At 48.4% G+C, this 12,332-nt stretch overlaps 1 protein-coding gene across 10 annotated transcripts in view; it reads right to left on the reverse strand.

The window, feature by feature from the left end:
* Tiam1 (T cell lymphoma invasion and metastasis 1) overlaps positions 1-12,332 on the reverse strand; it is a 358,490-nt gene that overhangs the window by 100,034 nt on the left and 246,124 nt on the right. For 9 of the 10 annotated variants that reach the window (XM_011246112.3, XM_006522978.4, XM_017316936.2 and 6 more), the window contains one exon: positions 10,461-11,434. In XM_011246112.3, coding sequence (XP_011244414.1) covers positions 10,461-11,423 — 963 coding nt within the window. In that variant the 5' untranslated portion in view covers positions 11,424-11,434. Of the gene's footprint in view, positions 1-10,059; positions 10,246-10,460; positions 11,435-12,332 lie in introns of those variants that run through there. The other variant, XM_006522983.4, reaches the window with a different exon arrangement.

Here is a 12,332-nt window from a genome sequence, read left to right on the forward strand (position 1 = left end):
CCATTCTAACAGTGGGAAACAGACCCGCGTACCCTGTGTCTACTGGCTGGCACATCACTTTGTTTCATGTTCCTCTGCTTAATAACAGCCGTGAATGGTCACAAAGAACCCAGATTCAGTTAGTAAAAAAATCCACTACACAAAAAGCACTATTAGCAACCCACATTTCTCTCCGGCAGGGACATTTACCATGTGTGTCCTTGTAGGCGTAAGACAGTAAGGGAATCTGACAATTTTGGATAACCAGAAGCCATGGAGGGTAAGAAATCTGTGAACTTCTGGAATTTGACTTCATGGGTCTCGGCCCTCTGAAGAAGGCTGGATCTGTACATTAACTGCTTTTTCCTACTTTTGTGATGCAGAAGGAGGAGTTTATTTGGGCTTATGGTTGCAGAGAGATTAGATTCCCTCAAGTCCAGGAAGCAGGGCAGTAAGAGGCAGGCACAGTGGCTGAAACAGAAGCTAAGAATTTATGTCTTAAACCACAAGCAGGAAGCCAAGAGAAGGAACTTGGAATGGCCTCTATTGTTTACCCAAGGCAACATAGCTAACAGGCAGAAAGAGGGGAAGGGGTTTTCAACATCCTTCCTTTTTTGTTATTAATTTGTTTGGTCTTTATGAAACAGAGTTTCTCTGTGTAGCCCTGGCTATCCTGGAACAGAACTCACTCTATAGACCAGGTCAGCCTCAAACTCAATGATCTGCCTACCTCCACCTCCTGAGTATAGGGATTAAAGGTGTCCCCCACCATGACAGTCTTGAAATGGTCTTTTAAACTCTTAAATCTTACAGTGACAAGATTTGCTTGTTCCAAGACCACACCTCCTGAATCTCAGACAGCAACACTAACTGCAGACAAAGTATTTAAATGCCTGAGACCGTGGGGAAGAATTCGCTCAAACCACCACAGAGTGTATGAAGGAGCCAGCTAGATCCACTCTGAGAAGCCACATGGCAACAGCCTCCACCGGAGCGACTTCAGAAGACAGAAGAAAAGAGACAACTTCACACATCTCAGAAGGAACCTGAAAACCCAGACTGTTTGTCAAAAGATGTGAATACCAGGGCTCATAAAGTCCTAAGTCTGGTTAGTGGCAGATAGGAGGTTTGAACCCGTGCTGCTGAGAACCTTGCCTGCTAAGAAAGCTGTGGATCAGCGTCTGACCAGATTTTTGCCTGCGTTATTCACTCCCATCCTTCCCCACTTTGTTTAACAGGATCTCCGGTTTTCTCTGGGAAAAAGCTATATATCTATTTGTTTTAACCTGTCCAAGCCAACCGCAGAAGGGACGAGCTATACAGAGATGACAGGACACAGAGGGAAAGAGCTGGCCAGCCAGCTCTCGGCAGCCATCATTTACAGTCTACCACACGCCCACGAACCATTCATTCCTTGTCTCCACATAAGCTAAGAGTTAGGGTCTCCGTGTTCACTCACCTCTACGTCACACCTGAACATCTGCTCATGCCAGCTGAAGCTGTAACAATGGTACAGGTTGTGTGTGTTCAGCTCTGAGATGGTCACCAAACTGAGGAGACTGCTCCAGGTAGGAAACCTGTGGCAACTGATGTATGAACGTGGGCCCCAGGTCAGCTCACATACTTCTGCAGCACATGGCTTAGTGTCATGGCTGGGGAGTGTCCTTAGATCTGCCCAAGACGTTACCACCTCATCCCAGAAGTAGGTGACTGGGCTGAGCAGTGCACATTCCCCCCATGTGTGACCTAACCCATTGGGAAAGAGATGTCAGCTGCCCTGCTCCAACCTCTACTTAGTCGGGAAGCCCGGGCTCTCCTGGATGCCCTAAAGCCCGTCCTCGAGCACAGATGGTGACGGGTGGATCCAGCCAGAGACATTGTTCCATGTGCTTCTCTCTGTGACACGCATGTTCTTTTGGTCATTGTTTTTGGAAGGGCTCCTCTCGTCTTTCTCAGGCCTAGGCAGTTCAAGACCGAGAAACCCAATTCTTGCCACAAGGAGAAGCCCCTAGCAACCTCAGGGCTCATCCAAACAGCAAGCAGTAGTGAAGACTGATGCCAGGAAGTAATGGAGGCCCGATCCTCCCCGCCTAACTAAGCATCTCAGCAGCCTGACTCTTCTACCCTACTTAGTCAGGTGCTAAACTTTAAATTAAAAATTCAGAGTAGAGCTGGGGCGGGGGCGGGGGGAGCTGGCTCAGAGGTTAAAGTGCTTGTCCTGCAAGCGTGAGGATCAGAGTTCAAGACCCAGCAACCTTCATAAATGCCAAGTGGGAGAAGTGCTCACTTGGAATACCAGACACACACACCATAAATGTGCACATATGCAAAAACATGCATATTCCCACATATGTGTTCTCACTTCCATCCATATGTGTATACCATACACACACACACACACATTCTTTTGGTTCTCACCAAAGGCTCACTGGCAGGAATCCTGAGCCGGTCACACGGCAAGCAAGTCCTCAACCACAGAGCCTCTAGCTACTACACCTATGTCTACTTAAGAAAGCACTCCATGAGATCCTAAGCAACAGAAATAACCCAGGAATGGTGCCTCAGACATGCTCAGCACCCTGTACCAGCACAAAAATGTTCACTGTAATTGCCATCTTCACCACCTGAGCCCTTACTTACATGGGATAAAAGGCACGGCCTGGCCATAGCTACAAGCTTCCTGTAACAACATGGAGGGGAGCTTGACTCTTAGGAATCTGGCACAAACAAGATCTCATGAGAAAAACACGCAGGCAGATCAGCGGGAGCTTGAAAGGCTAGCGATGCTTTAAAATCATCTTTGCACTCGAAACGGCACGGCAAATAAGAAAATGCTGACATCATCCTCACTGAATTAGCAGCTATTGGGCACTGCTGATAATTATCACTACTAACTTGCTAGAAATAGGAGACGGGCTCTCTTCCCTTCCCCTCCTCACTCAAGGCAGCTGGTTGCTCCGTGGATTTCTGAGTTTCCAACAGCCATTCCTCCTCCAAGGAGCCCCCGTGGGAGTGACTCACAACTTCTCTCAATACCAACCCCTGGAACTGAGATTCTCAGTTGCTGAAAAGGGGATGCAGTACGGGGTAGTCAATGCTGGCAGCACTGCCTCAGGTAACTCCTGATTAGAGAGTGCTCCACCTCCGCCTGGCATGAGTCACCCCCAGCCCTTCCTCTGCTCCTCTCTGGATGTGTGGCCACCTCAGAGTCAGCCTTCCTCCCTCTACTTCCTATACCACCTACCCAGTCCTCTTCTTCCCTTGCTAGCTCACATCCACATCGGAAGGGGCTTCCTTCCACATTACAGGGCCACACACCATGGCCAGATAAGCTTTCCCAGAACAACAGGAAGGCTTACCAGCGCCTGCCACTCAAGACCCTGCATAAACGTCCAGTGTCCGCACTTGGGCTTTGGCTGAACTTCGATGCCCCTTCAAGAGCATGGTTCCTACAGCCCTCTCTTCTGGGAATATACATGTTCCTCGTTTTCTACAGCCACATACCTTCCCTATCCCTCCTGTGGTTGCCATGCCAACTCCTCAGCACCATCTCTGCTTGCCCTAACAGCCCTCCTGCAGCCACACTGGGCTCCTTGCCTCTCCTGGAATGTGCCAGGCAGCCTCCCATCTTACAACTCAATAGCCAGCTCTCTCCTCTCCTTCGAGCCCCAAGTCTGACCTTCCTCGAGGTCACACCCTGACCTCCCAATCTGAAGTTGCCTGCCTGCTGTATACCCCAGCTCCGGGCCACCCCAGGCCTGCTTCTATAGCACAGCGCTTACTATTGCACTTTCTTGTCTGTGCCACAAACACCCCCGTTTCACCACAACTCCCTCCACGAGCTCTGGAGTTTTTGTCAACGCATCCCGAGTGCCAAGAATAGCGCCTGGCATGGGGTAAGCTCTTCAAAAATAATTACTGAATGAACTAACGGCTGCTCATTTCCCATCCCTATCTCAAAAAAAGGAAAACATCGTGGAAAAACATGGGAGTTTGATGTAAAGGTTTAGTCACTGCCAAGCTTCCTGAGGCTCTGCTGGGGTTGCGATGGCGAAGTCTTCGCTGTAAAGCTTACGTCTGCAACTTGGAGCAGCTCTGGGCATCTTCTGGGGAGACCACCACAATTCATTTGAGTTTTTTATCTAATTTTTTAAAGAGCTTATATAAATGAAGGGGAAACTGGGTTATCTCAGGGTCCCAGCTCTCGTGCCGGTGGGTGGTCCAACATCAACTGTGCTCAGTTGAAGAATGAAAAGTGAGTCAGTTTTTGAGTTCTGCAGACTGTGTCAGACCCTTGTAGCAGGCTGGCCTCATGGCCACAACCAACAAGGCCTTATAACATCCCGGATGCTGCTCATGATTGCAGCCCTTTGCCTGGCTAGGCTATACAATCACACCTCACACATTATGGTGACGCAAATTGAACTGAGGGGCACATATGACTTTGCACAAGGTTGAACTTTCCCAACCTCTTTTAATAAAAATAAGTTGCAATCCAGGAATGGCTCTGGGATCCCTAGGATACCTTTGGGGGTGGGTCCCTGCAGGGGTGGGTCCCTGCAGCTCTTCCTCTGCCAGTGCCCTGTGCAGAGGCTGCATCCTACATAGTACAGCCAAGTGGCACCCTGTGAAGGGGTGAGAATCAGAGGGGAGACAAGGATGCCCTACAGTGGACCAGAAGTCACAGAACCAGACACACATACCAAACAGAACCTCTCATCCACACAGCCATGTGTAATTTCAGATAATAAAAAACCTAAATATAAGCTGGGCATGGTGGCACACACCTTTAATCCCAGCACTTGGGAGGCAGAGGCAGGCGGATTTCTGAGTTCGAGGCCAGCCAGGGCTACAGAGAAACCCTGTCTCGAACCCTCCCACCCACCCCCCAAAAAAAACCCCTAAATATAGAGATTTACATGAATGTGAAATGGGACTATTCTTAATTTAAGATGAATTAATGAGCATTTCTTACATTTCCATTTCAACTCCTAAAGGAATGATTATTCAAGATGCAGCTCACATGAACAAACAGAGGCTCCTTGGTGTCTACAATATTTCTGAAGTGCACAAAGTGGACTGAGGAGTGCTGCTGTCAGCCAATCCCCCAACTAACTGCCCACCTACCGCCCGCCTCCTCCAAAAAGATCTTGGCAAAAAAGTCAGACATCCTTGTTGGAAATGAAAGGGCTTGTTTTCAAAACAAGTATCTCAGGCAGAATTTACATGCCAAAAAAAGTGAGAAAGAGACAGAAGTATGAAAACAAACAGACAGACAGACAACAAACAAACTGACAAACAAACAAACACTATAGGTACAAGGAGGAAGGGGGAGTTTAAAAAATAGATTCTATATGAAAATATTTTGTTTCATGAAGCATTAATGTAAGAAATTGTTTTAAAGTGTTCCTTTAAAAGAGATCTATTTTATTTTGAAAGCCTGTTTGCCTGAGTGTGTATGTGTGTACCATGTGTATGCAGTATCACACTAAGGCCAGAAGCAGGTATCAGATTCCCTGAAACTGGAATTTCAGTTGGGGGTGAGTAGCTTTTCTTGTGCTGGAAACTGAACCCAGGTCCTCAGCAAGAAAAGCCAGTGCTCTCAACTGCAGGGCCAGCTCTCTAGCATTTATCAAAAGAACTCTTAACCAGGCATCCCTAAATGGATTTAGGGAACCCGTGAACCCCAAAGATGATATACAGAAGAGTGATCCATGTGTTTATATCTGAACAAAGTGCAAGCAAGGTTTTTAGCTGTTCTCAAAGTGCCTAGGACATGGGTAAAGACTCATTGACCTATGGGGGTCAATTATCAGCTCAGGCAGTACACTTATTTCGAAGTCATTTAAGTTAAGTGGCCTAACAAAACAAACTTTTTAAAATCAAAATGATTTTTCAAGGAACTCAGGACCCTGTTTGGATTTAATACTAGGCTCTCTATCCTAGTAAGACCATCAACCTTATTATTCGCTGGTCAAGGGAAACCAGGGACAGCTTTTAGAATTTTCCTAGTCATCTAATTTGGAATGGGCAGCACTAATTTCCTTCTTAATTGATAAGGTGATTTTTTTTTTCTTCACCAGAATTGAAGTCTTTAACCTTAGGCTAAGGCTGTGAGAGGCTCCTCCATGTTGGGAGTGCCTTAGAAGGAAGTGCAGAAGACCTGAGGGTGGAGACCGTACACCTAATCTCTTTAGGTCACCCTTTGTGGTGGTTTCAAATAAGAGTGGCTCCCAGGGCCGGTGAGATGGCTCTGTGTTTAGGAGCACTGGTCACTCTTTCAGGGGTCCTGAGTTCAATTCCCAGCAACCACATGGTGGCTCACAACCATCTACAGGGAGATCTGATGCCCTCTTCAGGCAGGCGGATATATACACAACACGGCATTCATACATTAAAAACAACAACAACAACAACACGCTCCCATAGGGTTATACATTTGAATGCTTGGTTACCAACTATCTGAAAGGAACAGGAGGCGTGGCCTTGTGGGAGAAGTGCGTCACTGGGGGGTGGGCTTTGAGGTTTCAAAAGCTCAAGCCAAGCCCAGTGTCACTCTCTCTTCCTGCTTCCTGCGGATCCAGAGGTAGAACTGTCAATTACTTCTCCAGCACTATGTCTGCCTGGTGCCACCATGCTTCCCACCACGATGGTAACAGACCTCTGAATCTGTATGTCAGCCCCAAGTAAATGTTTTCTGCTATAAGAGTTGCCTTGGCCCTGATGTCTTTTCACACCAACACAACACTAGGACAACCATTCTCCCCTGGAAAGCTACAGAGTCAGATAGAGAGGGTCTGTGAGGTTCTTCAGGAAGTTGGTATCTTGAAACTAGGCTGAAATGAATCCATAAACTCTAACAGAGCCCTCCGCCTCCCACTAGACACTGGGGTGCACAGACTTCTGGGAAATACTGACTTCTGGCCATCACCCTTCAGCCCAAGTCTCCTTGCAGCTCTCTAGATTCTGTGGCTTCTTACAACAGTAGTAGTAGAGCCAAGTCACATTCTTCCATCTCCTAGTTAGGTTCAATGAAGGTCTCCTCAAGTGTGCACAATGGCCCCCAGCCTAAGTTTCCCTCAGGCACCCCGTAGACATTCTGTGCCTGGTCACAGGGCAGATCACCAATGGCACGTCTCCCCTTTCCTACTTATCCTTTGAAAGCCCCAGAGCTGCAGAGGAGGAACTCTAGAACCTGAAGCCACGCCTTGACCTCCCTACTAAACCCACTATTCAGTGGGCATCTGTAACAACCTTCCAGAGTCAGTGATCTAAGGTTTACATTTATTTCATCCCAGAATGCTGGATCTTCCTATAAGCTTCCTTTAAAAAGAACCCAAATTCATGAGGTTAAATAACCAGGACGCAGGAGGCAAAAACTCCAAGCCCAGACTTGCTGACACCCTGGATTCTGCATGACCCCAGGCTGCCCTCTCCTCAGTCTGTTACCAAAGAAAGAATAACCAAAGGGACAAAATCCATCAAGCCATCAATTAAATCTAAGGAGCAACCTAGTGTGTATTGTGTCCTGGGTTGAAATCAGTAACTAAACCCTGCTTCAATGGTGGGAAGCTCTCAGCACAAACTACACACAACATGTGTACACATAAAAAGCACATGAATTAAATAACTGTGTGCCAGATGCCAAGGCTCGTCCAACGTGCTACTTCCAAAGTTAACATGTGAACTCCACAGCCTGCCCATTTCGGAAACAAATCCAACCACTGAACACACACAAACAGGAAAAATGGCCAAGACCTCTTTTTTGATCATTTTTGAATCAAATGAAATTGTCCGCATTAGTTTGGATCCAGCACATTTTCTCCAAGCTGAGAGGTCACGCTCTTAGCCAAATGTTTGCCAGGAGATTTTTCCGGTGGGAGTGAAGTGGCTGACGGGGCTGTTAGAGACTGGACTGCATCTCCAGGGCCGACAAGGAGGCTGAGATCTACGATTCAAGCTTGCGACAGAGGTCCCTTGGGTCAAAAACTTTGAGAAGAAAAAGAATTCTTTTCAAGGAAGCTTCCACACCCACTGTCTCTTAAAATACACTGTTTGGAACACAGTGGGCTCAAACTTAGCCTAGGAAAATGTGGGTGGATGGATAGTGTTGTGCATAATTCTGGGGTTTGTTTCAAGTCATTAAAGATCCTTACTCAACATATAATGTCAATACCAAAATAATACTTCCGTTCATTATGTTAGCTCCACAAAAGGCTTCCAAGCCCGGCATCTCTTTTGGCTCACCTCATACAGCTCTGCTGGAGGATGGTGTCACTCTCCCTGGACAGGGGAAAGAGCTACAGGAGGAAGTGACTTACCCAAGGTCACCGGGTGGGTGAGCAGACAAGCCAGCATGCTAATGGCCTCCTTAGAATTCCGTGTGTGCAGCACTCTGCATTGCATTAAGCCGTGGCTTTATGAGACACCACACTCAGATGATCTCACTTCTGTATATTAACTTGGGAAGTCGTGAGGCAAGGGATGGAGATTTCACACCACAGTCTCCCAGGGGAGGAGAGCGCTGGCTCACTCTGCCCCTCTTCCATGGGTGGTTGGTATTTAAGGGCAACAGTGTGTCCAGCTATCTCTGGAGTTAGAGACAGCGCTCTAGAACACAGCTGGGCAGCCCTTGCCAACCTTACATAGGGCACAGGCTACTCAGTCCAGGCAGAGGTGTTGCCTGCATCAACACACCCTTTGCCAAGTTCAAGGCAGGCAGAGTATCTCTCTGAACCAGGCGTCTAATGCCAGTCTGATGGCAGACAGCTTCACGGCCATGCTTCAGGGCTTTCCATGGGACCCTTTAACAGGGCACCTGTTGTGACCTGCCAAACTGACCGTTCAGTAGTGACCCTGGGTGGTTAGTTAACCTGTTAGTTCTGTCACAATCTCACTTTGGTTATAATCTCAAATCAGAGTAAAGAGAGGTTAAAGTTTACCTTCTCAGGTGATACAAGATCTGGGCACCAACATCCAATGGTCCGAGTCATCTACCCACACAGCACCACTACCAATGCGAGTGTTACGCCGGCGACCAAATTCCCGGTCCCTGGCTGCTTCCTAAGTACTAGGCTTCCGGACTCCCGGACAATTCCATTCTCTCGAATAGTCCTATTATTATCCCTACTGAGTGTGTACATCCATGATGCCAAGGATCTGACACAGAGCCCCTTGGAAGCCATTCAAGCGAGGTCCTGCCACTGAGCTAGAGTCTCCAGTCACAATACCTCCACTTAGACAGGTGAAGAAATCAAGGCTTTAAAACAACCACTAACTTGCCCAGAGTCAACCAGGTAGGAAGGGGTGAAGGGTCTAGAAGACTGGCTTTCGTGTCAGCAAAATCCATCTTCAGGGTTCTTCAGAAAGAAACCCGGTGTCACTCCAGGCCCTCCACCACCTGGCCCACCTTAAAAGTAACACTGCCACTGCCCATTGGACTCGAACTGGCCAGAGTGCAGCACTGCCCCCTACTGGGCAGGTCGGAGTGCAGCAGCCTTTGCAGGTCACCTCGATGCCCACTGTCTTTCAAAGTAAAGAAGCGCACCCACTCTTGGATCAGAAGCACAATCCACTACCGGCTTCTTAGCCTGGTCAGAATCCCCAGCTCCCCAAAACCTGCCGCAAGGAACAGCAAAGGACCAAAGCATGCAGGGCCGTCTGACATTCACTCCCGCTATTATTGCCAGACAAGCTAGTGGGCCACCCTTTCCCTGGTAAGATACTTTTCAAGTCTCCTAAAAATCTGCTCACGCCCCTTCTCTCCTGCATTAAACTGCCAAGCAAGCCGACTAAGTCTCTTCATCCCCACCTTCCAGAGGGAGCCTCTAGAAGTCAGGGTTTGCCCAAGGTCAAGCAACTTGGCTGCAAGCTAGAAACTGGGAACCCACCCATATTATTCCTTCTGCTACACCTCCCTCCAGAGACGGGGCTGGCCGCATCGTGAGGAACAGGAAATTGAAATGGCTCCTGGTAAGACGGCGAGCCTGCCAACACCAGAGAGAAGCTGACAAGTGACCGCAGACCGCCCTGATTCAAAGGATGCCTCTTCCGAGGGCCCGCCCACGGACTTCTTCCCACCTGCTGCAGTGTGGATATGAGCTCCGAGCGCCTGCAACCCACCATGCCTGCTCGTCCAGAGATGATTAGGTGACAGAGTCCCATCAGGGAGGTGTTGTGGAGGGACTGAGTTGAGAGGCAGTCTCCCAGTATGAACTTAATAGCTCTATTGCCATTCCTAGCACACCCTCCCACCCCGCTGCATACACACCCCTTAATCTCCACCCCCTACCCACAGAACTGTAAGAGGGGCGCAGCAGAAGCGATGCCAGCTGCAGCAGCTGCCAGACAAACCCGGGTACAGCCCGATTTCAAAAAAAAAAAAAAAAAAGAGAGAGAGAGAGAAACCGATAAGAGCAAAATCATGCACTTTAAGAGGCGCGCACCACTTCCAAAATACTGAAACATCTCTGAGGCTTTACCTGGGTGGTTTTTGCTCTTCTGCCTTGCATGCTCTTGCTAAGGCTAATTTGTGGGTTGGTGGCACCCTCGGAAAGACAGTGCGACTTCCTACAGGGAAGCGTGTTGTAATTACTGTACGGAGGAGTCTCTTCGGCAGCAGCCGGTGGCATCTTATGCTTTGCAAGATCGGGAATATCCGACACCAAATTCCGGCAGTAGCTTGAGAATCTGTTCCTCGGTCCTCCATTAGCCTTCACCCCAGAGTTTTTCTGAGCATACAAGTCACCCAGGGAGTTGGCTCGCTGACAGGTGCTGAGCTGCCGGGGACTCGCCTCTGTTTCCATCCCCCGAGCCTCCTCGCAATCCTTCTCTTCCGCGGAACCCAAGATTTCTTCGTTGCTTGTTAAATGTTCTTGGCTCAGATCTGAGAGTGAGAATTCCAGGCTGTCCTCCCGCCAGATGTCTGCAGATTTGGAGCGCTTCTTCTTAAAGCTCGCTGTCTCCATGAATGTGGGCCCATTGGATGTATAGGGACACTGCCTCCTGCCTCCCTCAGCCAAGTACGTAGCGTCATCCCCGTAAAGCCGGCTCTCCTCTGAGTCTGGCATGCTCTGCACAGAGGCTGCAGTGAGGACGATGCTGCCATCTACGCTGGGAGTGACGGAAGAATCGGTGTAAGATACGGGTCTCAAGCCCATATCTACTCGGTCCACCCAGATGGGGTCCCCGAAGTCGTCTAGGGCGCCTTCTTGGGAGAAGGGCTCCAGGCCATTTTCAGCCAGGGACTGGGGGATGCTGGGCGTGCTGCTGGACCGGGTGCTCACTTCAGAGTTCCTGTGGATCGCCTTCCCGGAGGAAGCATGCCGTGTCCTCCGGGTCTTGTGTGACAGCCGCAGGGAGCGTGAAGTGTGCTTCCGCCCCAGGCTGGCATGCTTTTCTCCATAAAACTCGTGGTCTACATTTTGGCTTTCTGCGTTTCCCATGGTTTTATGGTCTGTAGCAAAGGGGAAAGAAAAAGCATGAGATAATTGAGTCTGTATTAAAATGGGTATAAAAACCTTAAGAGTAAGGGCTTAGAATCAGTATAAGCAGACACTTTGGGTATGGGGTTAGGTAAATAAAAACATTTCTAATTGCTTTGGCCCCAGACATGGCCCCCAGGACTGATACAAGGCAACAGGTGAGAATACCATTATCAATAGATAATAATCAATATCAATACAGATAGATGTTTATGTGAAACAGTCACATAAATTCAGTAATGAGAGGGCTGTCTTTGCCCAAAGAGTAGATGCCAAGAGACACCAGTGTGTTGCGTGTGTGCAGGTGACCACTCTGCTCACCCTGGCTTTCTTCCGAAGAGTCACAGTGATACACTGCAAAGTGGACGCTTACTGAAAACTAAAAGACAAAGGAGCATTCTTTCCTTCCCTTCCTGCCAGGGCTTCTGTTTGTTTTCTTGGTTTCATCTATGCCCTTTTATCTGCTCCATGGTTTGGGGAGATGGGTTTTGGTTGTTGTTGTTTTGTTTGTTTGTTTGTTTGTTTTTTGCCCTTTTGTTTTTTTAATTCTATCAAACCTCAAAAAAAAAATCAGTCAAAACTAGAAAGCTTCAAGATGCATATCTAATCAAATTTTCCTAACGAATTGAAATCATAAAGAAAATAGGCTGCTACTGTTCACTTCTCAGCCACTCGGGTACCTCTGATGTGTGGGAGGGCGGGGAGGAAGGGCTAAGAAGGGACAAATGCAAACCTCGCTCGCTCGGCAGCTGACTAACAGGTTTAATCTGGGAGCAAATCCAACCTGTGAGCATGAATCTGGTACACAGTGGCCCGGAGACAGAAACGCACCCTGGAAACCAGCAAGTGGGACACTCCCGGTTCACTCAG

This window comes from Mus musculus, chromosome 16, assembly GCF_000001635.26.
Source record: "Mus musculus strain C57BL/6J chromosome 16, GRCm38.p6 C57BL/6J".
Lineage (NCBI taxonomy): Eukaryota > Metazoa > Chordata > Mammalia > Rodentia > Muridae > Mus > Mus musculus.